The sequence below is a fragment of the Ochotona curzoniae genome, unplaced genomic scaffold, assembly GCF_017591425.1.
Source record: "Ochotona curzoniae isolate NIBS_2020 unplaced genomic scaffold, NIBS_Ocur_1.0 contig_2321, whole genome shotgun sequence".
In the NCBI taxonomy this organism is placed as follows: Eukaryota; Metazoa; Chordata; class Mammalia; order Lagomorpha; family Ochotonidae; genus Ochotona; species Ochotona curzoniae.
In genome coordinates, this window is record NW_024465421.1 from 6,469,895 (window position 1) to 6,483,995 (window position 14,101).

A 14,101-nucleotide genomic window follows, 5' to 3' on the forward strand; every position below is an offset into this window, starting at 1 on the left:
TAGAAGCTGAGGCAGGATCTGTCCTTGGCATTGCCAACACAGAATGGGGGAACCCCAAGCAATGGCCGAAGCTACTGAGCAAGGCTTCCCATGCCCACACCCACCTCAGGCCACGTCCTCTCCCACAGTAAGCCAGGCTCGGGGCTGCACACCAGGAGCTCGGCCCGTGTTTGCAGGGGATGAGAAGAAAGGAATGAAGGCCTACCTCATGTGTTGCTCAGAATTCGGGCATGTGGGCTTGTGTTCCTTCCCAAGCCTGCCTAGCTCCTAATGAGCTGAGCAGAGAAATGGTCACAGTCTCACGGAGTGTCCTGGACAGCCAATGATGCCACACACATCTCCGTGGCCAGCTCCGAACGGCTCTCCCCCCGAGCTAGCAACCAGCCAGGGTGTGACTTCACGTCTCTCCCCTAATTGAAGCCCTTTCTGCGGGGTGGTGGGAGCACTAACCATCACCCGCTCCCCTCTCCATGACAGCATCTATTCTTCACCAAATGATACCCTGAGCAAGACTGAGTCACCCAACCTAGGGCTCATAGGACTCGGAAACCGCCAGGGGGCTTTGCCTGCCCTGGCGTTGGCTTCCGGGATCTGCAACGGCAACCCCAAGTCCAGTTTCCACCTGCGCATACTGAGCCCAGCTCCCTCTTAGTCTGTGGCCAAAAACTGGCCAGGGAGGAGGAGATGGTGCGTGGGTCTGTCAGGTCACACGCAGGGATGGGGCTTCAGGATCCAAGCTCTGGCACCTCCAATAGCACGGGTAGCAGGGAGTGTCTGTGGAATCCAGAGCCAGCAGAGACAGGATTAAGCCAGGGCACAGCCCTGACCAAAGGCAGCCCGCCAGCCCCGCTGAGAAGACACAGGCTTCGAACACGCGGCCAGGGGGGTGCTTGTTTATTAGACTGATGTTTCATCCCATCCCGGCTTTGGGCAAAGAGCAATGCCTGTGACCTGAACCACAAGGGCCAGGTGTGGTCACAGATGCCGGGCAGATCCAGAGTTTGCGGGAGATAGGGGAGGGCACCTGACTACACCAGCAAACACGCCTCGGGTTCCTTTCACTCAAAACCACCTTCAGTTCCTGGTAAGTCCACAAAACATACCTAGGTACTCAGAGATAAATGGTTCAAAAATGGAGCAGACTCTAGCCCCCTGTGCCCCAAAGGTCTAAAAGCACCAGGGTTCAGGGTAGACCCCAGGGTGCTGAGGCAGCCTGAGCCTGCAGCAGTGCCAGCCCTTTCTCTCAGACCGCAGCTTCTGGGAGATCCAGGGAGAAGGCCACGTCTCTGTGCACTTTCCTGTTTAGATCTCTACACTTCTGAGTAAAAATGCAGCCTGTGGCCAGCACTGCCCTGAGCTCCACACCCTAGCTCAGCCCCACTGCAGCAGCTTCCCCCTTATTTTCCTCATTACCCCTCACTTTTCCAGCAGCTCGCGTCACCAGTCCCCGTGCTGGAGTCTTGGCCCACCCCGCCTGTTCTGGGAGCTGAGGGCAGGAGAGCCACACAAGCGCTCAGCACCCGCCTCAGGACGGGGCCTGCTGCGTCCTGCAGCCCGCCTGCACTGTGTCATCCCACAGCCTCTGTAATGCACATTTTGCATGTCTCAACGAAACCCAGCGGTTTTCTGTGCTTTACTATGTAAGCGCTCCGCAAGTGGGTGCCACCCCAGGGTCATGGTGGTTTACTGGGAGAACTGTGCCAGCAGCACGTAAAGCCTCTCTCCTTTCCACAGGAACACGGCTGAGCCCCGCCCAGGAGGCCACAGGGCTCCCCACCCAGGGAGTCCTTAGGAGGAGGGCTGAAGGAAGGCCTCCTCTCCCTGCTGGGCACACCAGGATGCTCTGCGCCCCGGTCACGCATGAGCCGTGCTCCAGACAGCTGTGTCATCACCGCCCCATGATGAAGCTGGGCTGCTCTTCCTCTTCATCCTCCTCTGTTCCAGACGCCTCCTCAGAGCTACTGGACTGCGGCTCCGGGGCCTGACCGGCTCCTGTAACCACATGACATTCAGATTACAGACGTACAATCTGCTGGCGGAATCAAGGGTGTTTTTAAACAAGGGAGAGCTAATGGGGAAAACAAGGAACTACTGTACCCACACGCAGGTGGGGAGCCGCAGTGGCCCCCCCCCCGGCCACAGTGCCTCTCACCGTACCCTGAAGTGGGGTCAGCACAGGTGGGCCTCATGCTCACCGCCAGGGTGGCAGCAAACAGGCCCCTCCCACACCAGGCCCTACAGCTTGTGACCCTGGCCAGGCAACAGGGAGCACTGGGCTTACAGTGCCCACTGCAGTCAGCAAAGGACCTCCAGAATCACACGCAGAGGGAATCTGCCCTCAGCAAGCCTGCCAGCCACAGGCCCGGGACCCCTTCCTGACACCCACGTGCAGTATTTTCCCTGCTGCGATTGGCAGACGGGCAAAGGCAGAGCAAAGACAACTTATCCTGCTCTCCTCTTCTCTCTCACTTCTCCATGCCAGCAGAGCAGTGGGCAAGAGCTGGGAAGAGGCAAGGCAGGTGGCCTGGGCTCAGCCACTCCAGGTAACTCCTGCGGGCACGGCAGCCTCCAAAGTCACCATACAGGACTAACGCCAACATCACAGCCAGAGCTTGGCTCCCACGATCACCACAGGCCCAGATGAGAGTTTCACGGTGGGTCCCTTCTGGGGACAGAGCTGGGATGTCTCAGGATGCGAAGCCCTTCTTCCCTGCACCGCCATGTCAAACAGAACGAGCCATTTGCAGAGCTCAGGTGATGAGCTAGCTCCTGACTTGCACTGTGCTGTCTTCCCACACAGCATCTGCTTGGCTCTAGCAAGAGTCCCTGACGGCCACACCAGTGTTACAGGCCTGTGTGACAGACGGCTGAGTCAAGCGTGGTCCATGATTGTCAAGGCAAGGACCAGGAGTCAAGCTCAGAGGACTGGAACCCTCAGGCCCTGGCCCACCTTGTCTGCCATAAGTGCCCAAGGAAGCAAGGAATCTGGCATGCAAGGTACCAGATGGGCATCCTGCCCTCCATCCTGAAGGCCAGGGCACCAGGCAGCCCACTCCGCAGCTCAGTCCTCACACCCTAGCTGGGGGCCTCTACTCTAGAAGCTGGGCTTCAAGGCTGAAACTTGCAAAAACCTGTTTAGGTCTGAAGTTGGATTCTGTCCCAACATTGACAGCACATACATGGGTGAAGCAAGAGGTGCGTGCGCACACACACACGGATACAGCTGGACAAGGGCAGAGGCCCAAGCTCTGCAAGTGATGGTAACACGCTGGCAAACCTGGCTGGCCATGGCAGGGGGAACGGGGCAGGCCACCCAAGGCATTCCGGTGGTGGCCAAGCCCTCCCTTTACACAGCATGGTGTTATCCGCACTGAGAAGCATGCCCAAGGGTCCAGAAACAGCAGCTGGAAAGCAGCAAACTAGAACCTGCACAAGTTCAGGTCACCTGGCAATGTAACAAGTCACCCAACTCATTCTTTCATGTAGTAACTAAGTGAACGGCAATAAATCATTAACTAGCCAGCTACTGTGCTTAATGCAGCGGATGTAAAAATCACCAATCTAATCACAGCCGGAACGAGACATCAAGCACACAGGTTAGCATGGCCCGCACTGTTTTCAGAAGGCTGGGCAGCACCAGATGCTGGCACTGACTTGGCACAGCAAGGACTTTGACCTGCTGCTGGCTGGCGCCCAAACACGGCACCGCCAGACAGCCTCCCGTAGAGCTGAACACCATGCACTTCATCACACAGGCGGGCTCACAGGCATCTGCTCATTCACCTGAAACTCGGATGGTGCATGCCAAGGTTTGCTGCAGCTTTATTCCTAACTGCCAGGACCTGCAGGAACTCAGACGTCCTCAAGCAGGTGACTGGCCACCATGACATGCAAATCTTCAGCAACAAACAAGACGGAGGTACTCAAAGTCATGGGCGAACCTCAAGTGGGTCCTGCCAAGTGCAAGAAGCCAGCCTGGAAGAGGCAGCACACCCCATACCCCTCACCCAGCAACCCTGTGGAAAAGGCCAAACCAGAGACAGCGTGGAGTCAGGCAGAGTGGGAGGAACACAACAGATGCTCCCAGGCCAGGACACCATGCTGGGTGATGCCGTGATCCTGCAGTGTGACGACACCCACAGTGTCAACAATCCAACTCTAACTGTAACATGAGGGAAACTTCCCGAGGGTGTCAGGGGGCCCAGGACAGGATACTGGAGACAAAAGGAACCCACGCACATCACAGACGTGTGCCCCTGTGTGGGCACCTTCTGCACATGAGTGGAGCCTGCAGGGCGGGGGCCCCAGGAGCAGAGAGCCTGCAGGGCTGCATCCCTGGGAGCCGCACACAGCGCTGCTCTCTGCTTGCCGAGGTCCCTTCCCACAGGGCAGTGTCCCTGTGTACGAGACCTGGACAGCTCCCACTGGAGATGGACGGCGGGGCAGCATTCCTCATGCAGGAGACAGACACCAGGGAGACAGGAAGACTAGTGTGATCGCTGAGCTGATGGCTCAGGGCTGCAGAGGCGCTGCTGGTGAACAGAGACGGATGGCTATGTATCCCCCCTCAGGACACACAGGCTTGGCTGTGCAGGCAGCCGGGAGCCCCACACACCAACACCCAGCAGCACCCCCGGTGCACAGATCCTGGTTTCGAATATCATCCATCCTGCAAATGGAACCAGTGTTTCTTAGACAAATGGCCATTTCTAGGTCTGGGACAGAAAATAGGATGTCTGTGAGTGCTAGAGAATGAGAAGCAGAGAAAAGAAAAAAATCCACCCAGGGATGGGGCGTTGTCAAAGGAGGCAAGAGTCCACAGGAAGAGCTTCTGGTGGCCGAGGTGGGGACTGGACTGGACCTGACACAGGGACCTCAGGCTGGCAAGCCGGGGGGGACAGGGGTGTTCACAGCCAAGAATCCTGCTGCCTGGCCAGCCCTCCCAGGGTACACTCCTGCTGGAGAAGTGGTGGGCCTCCTCCCAGAACACGCAGCCCCAGTCTAACCATGGGAGAAACAGAGAATTCCAGTGTGAGGACACTGCAGAGGAGGCCTGACCCGAGGAAAAGGACAGCTCAACTCACAGGAGCCTTAGGACATCCAGATCACAGGTGACCCGACTAAGGGAAAGGTGCAAACCCTTGGACCCTGCACCCGTGTGGGAGGCCTGGAAGAAGTTCCTGCCTCCTGGCTTCGGATTGCCACAACGCCAGCCGTTGCAGTCACTTGGGGAGTGAATCACCAGATGGAAGATCTTCCTTTCTGTCTCTCCTCCTCTCTTTCTATATATATATCTGACTTTCCAATTAAAAAAAAATAAATAAATCTTTAGGAAAAAAAAACCCTAGCATCCTTTGTGGGGGCTGGTTCAAGTCCCAGCTGCTCCACTGCCCATCCAGCTCCCTGCTTGTGGCCTGGGAAAGCAGTGGAGGATGGCCCAGTGCTTGTGCCCTACACCCACCTGGGAGACCCAAGTGGAGTTCTGGAATCCTGCCGGAATGGCTCAGTGGCTCAGCCACTGCAGCTACTGGGAAGTGAACCAGCAGACGGATCTGTCTCTCTCCCTGTCACCCAGCCTTTCAAATCAATAAATAACTAATTAAAAATGGTTAAGGACTCAGCCTTCACTGACCACTCATGAGGCTGACCAAGTGTTACCAATACAAGTGCCACAGTCCCTTCTGGAAAATCACTTAACGTAGCAAAAGGTGGCAATGTGCACTCAGACCTCCCAGAGCATGGCACACCTCACTGCCAGCGAGCGGCTGACTCCCCCATTACCCGCCAGAGGGCGCCCTGGGACCACACTCAGGAAGCCATCCGGAGGGCAGCTAGGGAGATCCAACAGTCCCAGCATGTAAGGTGACACCTACTGTGTACTGCTGGGGGAACCTTTGGCTTTTTGGTTCCAAATAAGCACCACCACTTTCTCCCTCATTCCTGCTCTGCAATCAGGGAACATGATGACAATGGCAAGTGTTGTGGCAGCCATCTCACACCCGGGGTGGGGCAGTAAAAGCCAAGAGAACTGCAGGCCCGCTGGACCAGCTACTATTCAGCTACGGAAGCAGCAGGCTTCTCATCATGGAAAGGAAACTGACAACTCCTCACTAAGCCAGAGCAAGCTGACTCAGCAGATGAGTCCATCAGAACCAGAGAGATACAAGAACACTGGGAGGGCCCTGCAGTGCTCCCTGTGCACAAGGATGCTGCCAGATGCACACGCAGCAGCGGCGGCAGGCGCCTCCCTCCTAGCCAGAAGGCAAGGGCCAGTGTGGGGACAGGTGGCTAGGGCAGAGAGAGATAGGGGTCCCCTATGGACTGCCTGTGGGTTCAGCGTCCTTGCTGGGCCACTTTGGCCTGCTCACCCTGGCCTGTAGGCGAGCTGAGGCTCCTACAGGGAAGTGGGCATTTCCTCCAGGCCATGGGCAACACTGGACAGAGCCTACAGCCATGACAGGCAGTGCTGCTCACCTTCTTTCTGCTTCTTCTGTTCAAGTTTCATCTTCTTTGCCAATAATTTCTTCTCCTTCAACTTCTGGCTGTCAATGTAAAAGACACAAATGAACCGTAGCTTAGAATACAAACGTAAGGCCCAGCCAACAGCCTAGGGGCCAAATCCTTGCCTTGCATCTGCTGGGATCCCATAGGGGTGCTGGTTTGCGTCCCAGCAGCCCCACTTCCCATCCAACTGCCTGCTTCTGGCCTGGGAAAACAGCACAGGACAGCCCAAAGCCTTGGGACCCTGCACCCGCGTGGGAGACCCACAAGAAGCTCGTGGCTCTGTCTTTGAGTTGGCTCACTTCTGGCCACTGCAGCCATTTGGGGAGTGAGCCAGTGGACAGAGGATCTTACTGCTTTCCGAAAATCTTCGAAGAAAAAAGTCAGTCATGCTATCTAAAAACTTGCAGCAGAAACATTTTATCATCTTTAAAAAATAATAATAAAAGATTGATTTCTTTCAAAGACAGTTACAAAGAGAGAGAGACACAGATCTTCCATTTGTTGGCTCATGCCCCAAAGGGTTGTCATGGCGAGAGAAGGGCCAATCCAAAGGCACGAGCCAGGGACTCCATCCGGGTCTCCATGTGGGTGCAGGAAGCCAAGCACTCAGGACATCTCCCACTGCTTGCCCGGGGCACTAGCAGGCAGCTGGGTCAGAAGCACAACAGGCCAGGATTCTAACACATCCATACAGGATGCCAGAGGCTTAACCCATCACACTACAATGTCAGCTCCTTTGTTCTTTAATTTTAAAGATTTTATTTTGATTGGAAAGGCAGATATACACAGAGAAGGAGAGAGAGAGAGAGAGGAAGATCTGTCTGCTGGTTCACTTGCCAAGTGGCAGCAATGGACGGAGCTGAGCCAATCTGAAGCCAGGAGCTTCCGCCAGGTCTCCCACGTGGGTGCAGAGTCCCAAGGCTTTTTGGTCATCCTCTGTTGCTTTCCCAGGCAAAAAGCAGGGAGCTGGAAGGGAAGTGGAGCAACCAGGATACAAACCAGTGCCATATTGTTCCCAGGTGTATGCAAGGATTCAGCCACTAGGCTATCACACCAGGCCCCAATTATTTTCCCCTCCTTATTTGAATAGTATGGCAACACAGCAACAGAAACATTCTCACATCTACTGCCTTCTTCACAGATTCTCAGGAGCCAGGAGCCTGGAACTCTCTCCAGCTCTCCCCCCACCTCCATAGGTGGCAGGGACCCAACCAACTGTCTTCTCCCACAGCGTGTGCAGGCAGGAAGCTGGGCTGATGGCAGAGCAGCAGGACTTGGAGCAGGACTTGTCTGCGCACTGAGCAGCCATTCCTCCGCATCAGAGACCTGCCAGCAACACACACTCCTCACGGCCCTGCCAGTCCAGCATGGCCAACATCACGAGCCAAAAGCCGATCTGGGGAAGTCCTGAGGGGACTAGGGTAATCTCCAACACCCTGGAGGCGTGCTTCATCCCAAGATGCTCAGCTCTCTAAAACCTGAGACCATTTAAACACTCTCTCGGGTGCAGTACAGTAGCTTAGTGGCTAAAGTGCTCACCTTGCATGCACTGGGATCCCATATGGACACTGGTTCATATACCAGTGGCCCTGCTTCCCATCCAGCTCCCTGCTTGTGGCCTGGGAAAACAGCTGTGGACGGCCCAAAGCCTTGGGAGCCTGCATCCACTGGGAGCTCAGAAGAGGCTCCGGGCCTCTGGCTTTGGATCAGCTCAGCTCTGACTGTTGCAGCCACTTGGGAAGTGAATCAGCAGATGGAGGATCTTCCTTTCTGTCTCTCCTTTTATCTGGCTTTTCAATAAAAATAAAAAATAAATCTTTAAAATAAACAATATTTTAAAAAAGCCAAAAAACCAAATACACACTCACTCTCTCCTCACTACACAGACACACATAAACATAGCATGTACACTGTGCAGTCACTTGAGGAGGTCACAGAAGCTAATTTAAGGAACAAGCTAAACGGGAAGTCTGGTTATAGCACTTGGGAAGAATTGGGGAATGAATGGTCTTTCTCTCTCTCGGTCTCTCTAACTCTGCGTTTCAAACAAATAAACCAGACTTCAAAACAACAAAAATTCTGATGTTAAAACACAGATGTGAGGGGCTGACAGCAGTGGGCGAAGCTGCAGCCAGCAATACAAACGTCCCATACTGGAGAGGCAGTCTGAGTCCCAACAGCTCTGCTTCACTCCAGGCCACTGCTTGGGGCCCGGGCACACCAAGGCCAGGCCTGCCCAGAGCGCTAGGCTCCCAACGTTGGTCTTGTCCAGCCCAGCCCCAGCCTTGGTGGACAGCTGGGGAAGAGAACCAGTGGATGGAAGATTTCTTTTTTTGTCTCTACCTCTTTCTGTTATTGTACTTTTCAAACACACTACAGAAGCATTGGTGACCCAGAGGTCCACATGTTCCCCGAAGTCCTGGCTTCTAAGCTTTGTAGAGTTGGGCAGACGCAGGGGAGCTGAGAGCTGCTCTCGCCAGGCGCTGGGAGGACAGTGACTCCCCGGAAGGGCTGCCCGACAGAAGGCTGTGGGTCTGCAGAGTGGGTGCACTCGCTGGCCACCCACACCCACGTCCCTGCCTGGCCCGGGGTGCCGTGACTCACCGCTTCTTCCGCCGCTTGGCCGTCTGCTCCTCGGCAGCGATCTTATTCTTTTCCAGCCTTTTCTGAAATTCTGCATCCAACCTTTGCTGCAAACAAACACCCATCATTTGGACAGATTCGGGCCTGGGTAGGCTGCAGGAGGCCGCATGCAGGCCGGCTGTGGGAGTTCTAGAAGTCACACCACTGTGGGTTCTGTGGGCACCACGAGGCCCACAAGGCCACTTTATTTTATTTATTTATTTAAGATTCATTTTTATTGGAAAGTCAGACATAGAGGAAGAGAGTCAGCGAGGAAGATCTTCTGTCCGCTGGTTCACTCCCCAAGTGGCTGCAATGGTCGGAACGGAGTCAATCTGAAGCCAGGAGCCAGGAGATTCTTATGGGTCTCCCAAGCAGGTGCAGGTTCCCAAGGCTTTGGGCCGTCCTCAACTGCTTTCCCAAACCATAAGCAGGGAGCTGGATGAGAAATGGGGGCTGCCGGGACACAAACTGGTGCCCATATGGGATCCCAATGCATGCAAGGCCAGGATTTAGCCACTAGGCTATTGTGCTGGGACCTCTTTTTCAAAAAGATATATTTATTTTTACTTCAAGGTGATATGGGGGAAAAAAAGATCTTCCATCTGTTGGTTCACTCCCCAAACAGTCACAATAGCCAGGGCTGTGCTGTTCTGAAGCTGGGAGCAGGAGTTTCTTCTGGATGTCCCACATGGGTACAGGGACTCAAAGACCTGGGTCACCCTCTACTACCTTTGCCTAGCAGGATGGGAAATGGAGCAGCTGGGACACAAACCAGCAGCCACACGGGATGCTGGCAACACAGACGGGATCAGTTTGCTATGCCCCACACTGGTCCCACAACAGCCACTTCCACTCAAATTACAGATTCCACTCAATTCAACTGAAGTGGGAATTATATTCCCCAAAATTTAACCAGAAACATGGAACAAATGAAATGAAGGGAGTATTTTTAAGAGCCTCAGAGAGCCATTCTAACCCCCAGCCAGGTAAAAGCTTCCCAGGTTTTAGTTAAATGTGCTAAGCAAGTCTCCGGCTCTTCCATCATGACACCAGCCATGAGGAAGGGTCACCCCAAAGCTACAGAGCACAAAACCTCAAGGCAGCAAATGCAAGAGTGTACCCCAACTGCTCACAGCAAACCCAGCTGACCCCACGGGCGGCACTGAGGTGGCTAGCCAGATCCAGGCAGAGAACAGAGGGCAGCAATGGCCTGATGCTGGTGGACAGGCCGCACCGTGGGGACCTGGGCCCTCAGGACCGCTCATGTGAGCTGGGTGTGACCTGGGGACTCTCACGCCGATTGTTTCTGTTCTCCTGAGCCCTGCACTGGGACCACACTCTCCCAAAGCTTGCTGGTTCCTGTGGTCCCCGCCTGACCACCTGGCCCACTGACCTTCTCAGCCATGGCATCCATGTAGTCCTGCCGCTGGTACTCTCTGCGGCGCAGGTGCCTATACACGTGGAACTCTCCGCTGCCGGCTCCAGCACTGGAACCTACAGCCAGAACAGAGCAGCACAGGATGCCCTGAACCCAAAGGCAGACCAGCACGACACTGCGACTGGTGGGACTGTGTCTGCCTTCCCCCTCAGCCTGGCGTGCCAGCCCTGGTGCCCACCCTATTGCGGGCGGGAAGGCTGAGTGGACAGCTGCTGTGGGAACCTGGGAGTGCCGGGTCTGTCTGAAAGCACACCCTGGGCAGTCTCCACCTCCAGGATGAGGCTGGAGTGGTCACAGGTGCCATCGGTCAGAGGGGCATGGCCTGTCAACTCAGGTCCCCCTCAGGGGGCCAGGGGAATGTAGGACCTCCATGTGCACTTCCAGGGGCACCGCCACAGCCCCAGAAGGCAGCACAGTCCGCTCACTGTGGCACCTGTGTTTAAACCACTGTTACAGGCAACAGCGATTCTTGGGGTTCAGGTGCAGCAGGGGCATGCTGTGGCTCCCGGGTCAGAAGCCCTGTACCCCAGCCCAGGACCTTCCCCCTGCCCCGGGGCACCCTCAGACAGCAACCCCACCCAGCTACAGAGCTGCCCATCACAGAAGGGGCTGTGGCGGGTCTGTCCTAACTGAATTCTCCTTCACCCAGGACGACACTGCACATTGGGATGTAACTCATCAGACACTTCACAAGTGGGCTTGGTGGGTCCACATTTCTACTAGTCTCTGCGTTTACCTCTTTGACAATGACCATGTCTTGATTTGTCACGCAAGGAGAATAGGCAGTATAAAGGATTCCCCATTAGGGAAAAACAGCCACCCACCATTAACAATAACTGGGGGGGGTGGGCAGGCACTCAACAGGCTAACCCTCCACCTCCAGCAACCACACCCTTCTTACATATCAAAAGGGTAAACATTTTTTCCCCCTTAGCCTACCTAACAAATTATTGAATGTAACTCTTATTATCTCTAAGAGCTTTTATGTACACACACACACACACACACACACACGGACATTACCCATCACGTCTCGGACAAATTCCGGGGGTGGCCGCGGCGCCCACTCGCTCATCTTTTCCGGAATTGGCACAGCTTTGTCCTGCGACCCGGTGGGGGTGGGGGGACAGAAGAGCAGTGGTGAGGGGTCACCCTGTGCACCCAGGGGGGCGTCTATAATGACCAAGCACCAAGCCAGCAGCGTGCGGGCAGGTGGACTACGAGCCCACGTGGGGTGCCAGTGTCGTCCCCCTCTGTCAGGGGTTCCCACGCCCCCCGGCTCCCGGGGGTCTCCGCGTCCTCCTCCCCAGCTCCCAGGGGTCCCCACGTCCCACCGGCTCCCAGGGGTCCCCACGTCCCCCCAGTCCCCGGGGGCCCCTCCACGGCTCCCCAGGGTCGCCCCGAGAGCTCGGGCGCCGATTCCCGACACTGCCCGCCGCAGCGGAGTGGGGCGGGAGACGGCGGGCGCCCCTCGTCTTACCGGGTTCTTCATGAGTCGCTCCAGCTTGAGCTTCTGCTCCTCCGCCGCGTTCTTAGGGATGACCAGCGTCTGGGGCTCTTTCTTGGGCCTCGGCGGGCGCACGGAGGACGCGGCCGAGCTCGCCATGACGCCGCTTCCCTCGCAGTCCTCAGCCGGAGGAACGCTAAGGCGACGGCGCGCGCCGGTGACGACACAGCGGCGCGCCCGCCACGCAGGCGCAGTCTCCAAGCGGAGAGTGGGGCGGGGAGCAGGGGGCGTGGCCGAGAACCGGAAGCGGGGCTCGGGCCTGTCCATCATCGCTTCCCTGGTCCTGGATCCGCGGGGTCAGCTGCCGGCTTGCAGACTGACCTGAACCTGTCCTCAGCAACGCGTCCACCTGGAGTCAGCATAGTGGTTGGTTCAATAGGATAATCATTCATCTGCAAGCGCCAGCATCCCACAGGGTCGGCTGGTTCGAGTCCAGGTTGCTCCACTTCCTGTCCACTTCCCTGTTAGTGGCCTGGGAAGGCAATGGAAGATAGCCCAAGTCCTTGGGCTCCTGCACTACCTGGGAGACCTAGAAGAAGCTCTTGGCTCCTGACTTCTTTTTTCCTGTCTCTCCTTCTCTCTGTAAACTTGACTTTCAAATAAAAATAAGTCAAAACGTCTTGTTAAGGGGTCACTGTCACTTCCTGCCATCATTGACTCCAGAATAAAATTACACTTACATGAATCCTGCCCTCCTCACCGCCCCCTCATCCTGGCCAGCAGAGGTTTTTGTTCTGCTCGCTGTGGCATCCCCGGGTCTGGCCAAGGCCGGCCCGACTCAGGCTTCATCACGGCCTTCAGGGAGGACGTGGGGGTTCTTGGCGTCGGACACGTCAGCGGCTGCTGCCAATGGCTGGACTGGAGTCACAGCATCTCCAGGGCCCTATGCAGCGGTGATCCCAATGGGTCTGAGGACCCAGCAAGAGTCCCAGCAGCTATCCCCAACCTGGTGCACAGCAGGTGCGGTTACAGGTGTGATGGCCCAGAGGCAGATGGGTGAAGGAATAAAGTTCAGTGAGTGTGCGGCGGGATGAATGAGCGATATGTGAATGGAGATGAGAGGCAGCGGATTCGCTGAGTGTTACAGAGCCAGGAGGGCGGAGGTGGGAGGTAGCTCAGGGCCTGGCACTGAGCTGGGCTTGGCCCGTGGCCACTGCATGCCAGTGAAGGGAACAGAGGAAGGAATGAGGGCCCGGAGGCAGGGAAACCTCAGTGATCCCGATGCTCTCAGCATCCTGGGCCAGGGCAACGAGAGATCCCGCCCAGCGTCCTGCAGACCCTGAGCCAGTGGGGTGGCACTCACAGGTGGGGCGCACCAGGCTGCCAGCAGGGCCTCGAGTGGGCAGTTCACGCAGCACCTGCCCCTTGGCTTGAAGAGGTGGGTGTCTCAGCAACCCACGCCCACGTGCCTCCCTGCCTGCCACCAGGGGGCAGTAAAGCCCCACCTTTGGCACGCTGGGTTCAGGAAAGCACCTTTTTTTTTTTTTTTGGTAGATGTGTTTATTTGAAAGAGAAAAAGAAGGCAAGACAGAAAGAGAATATCTTCCATCTGCAGATTCACTCCCCACATGGCAGCAAATACCATCCTGGAACTCCATCCTGGTCTGCTATGCGGGTGCAGGGGGCCCAAGCACTTGGGCCATCTTCTGCTGACTTCCCAGACACATTAGCAAGGAACTGGATGGGAAAAGAAGCATCCAGGACTGGAACCAGCACTCAAGTGGGATGCTGGCACCACAGGCAACAGTTTAACCCACGGTACCACACACCAGCCCCTTATTCAAGCAGCTTCAGTTCCTGGAGATAACATTGTTACACACACGGACACTCTTGGAGTGTCCCTTGGCAGCTGGCCTGCCTGGGGCGAAGTGACGGCTGGGGGCACAGTGGGCAGGACACTTAGCATGAGGGGGACCAGCCAATCCAGGACTGAGGGCTTTCCCAAGATATGGGCCTTGTAGTGTTAAAACCAGGAGTGTCCCAAGTGAGCTGAGGCAGCCAGTTCCCCCAGAGAGGTGGGCAGGTCT

At 56.2% G+C, this 14,101-nt stretch overlaps 1 protein-coding gene and 1 non-coding gene across 3 annotated transcripts; both read right to left on the bottom strand.

Moving 5' to 3' along the window:
* Window positions 1-565: 565 nt before the first annotated feature.
* PRKRIP1 (PRKR interacting protein 1) lies at window positions 566-12,465 on the bottom strand. 2 transcript variants are annotated; one of them, XR_005883177.1, is made up of 7 exons: window positions 12,048-12,465; window positions 11,591-11,669; window positions 10,523-10,623; window positions 9,109-9,194; window positions 6,475-6,542; window positions 3,784-3,896; window positions 1,924-1,992 (listed from the first exon to the last, which is right to left on the bottom strand). XR_005883177.1 is itself a non-coding variant. In XM_040972847.1 (6 exons), the coding sequence occupies exons 1-6, from the start codon at window positions 12,342-12,344 to the stop codon at window positions 1,889-1,891; spliced, it is 735 nt and encodes a 244-aa protein (XP_040828781.1). In that variant the 5' UTR covers window positions 12,345-12,461; the 3' UTR covers window positions 566-1,888. The 2 variants fall into 2 exon arrangements, 1 of the variants encoding a protein (XP_040828781.1); XM_040972847.1 differs by lacking the exon at window positions 3,784-3,896 and having other exon boundaries at window positions 566-1,992; window positions 12,048-12,461.
* Window positions 10,923-11,053, bottom strand: LOC121152099. Its single transcript, XR_005883230.1, has one exon. It is a non-coding gene; the product is annotated as a small nucleolar RNA SNORA68 (small nucleolar RNA).
* Window positions 12,466-14,101: the final 1,636 nt, after the last annotated feature.

Excerpts from the sequence above, each read along its gene's own strand:
- PRKRIP1 (XM_040972847.1), bottom strand. The coding sequence starts at position 12,344 with ATGATGGACAGGCCCGAGCCCCGCTTCCGGTTCTCGGCCACGCCCCCT. Across the intron at positions 10,624-11,590 it reads ATTTGTCCGAGACGTGATGG|GTTCCAGTGCTGGAGCCGGC; the intron begins GTAATGTCCGTG and ends TTCTGGCTGTAG. Across the intron at positions 9,195-10,522 it reads TGGATGCCATGGCTGAGAAG|CAAAGGTTGGATGCAGAATT; the intron begins GTCAGTGGGCCA and ends GTTTGTTTGCAG.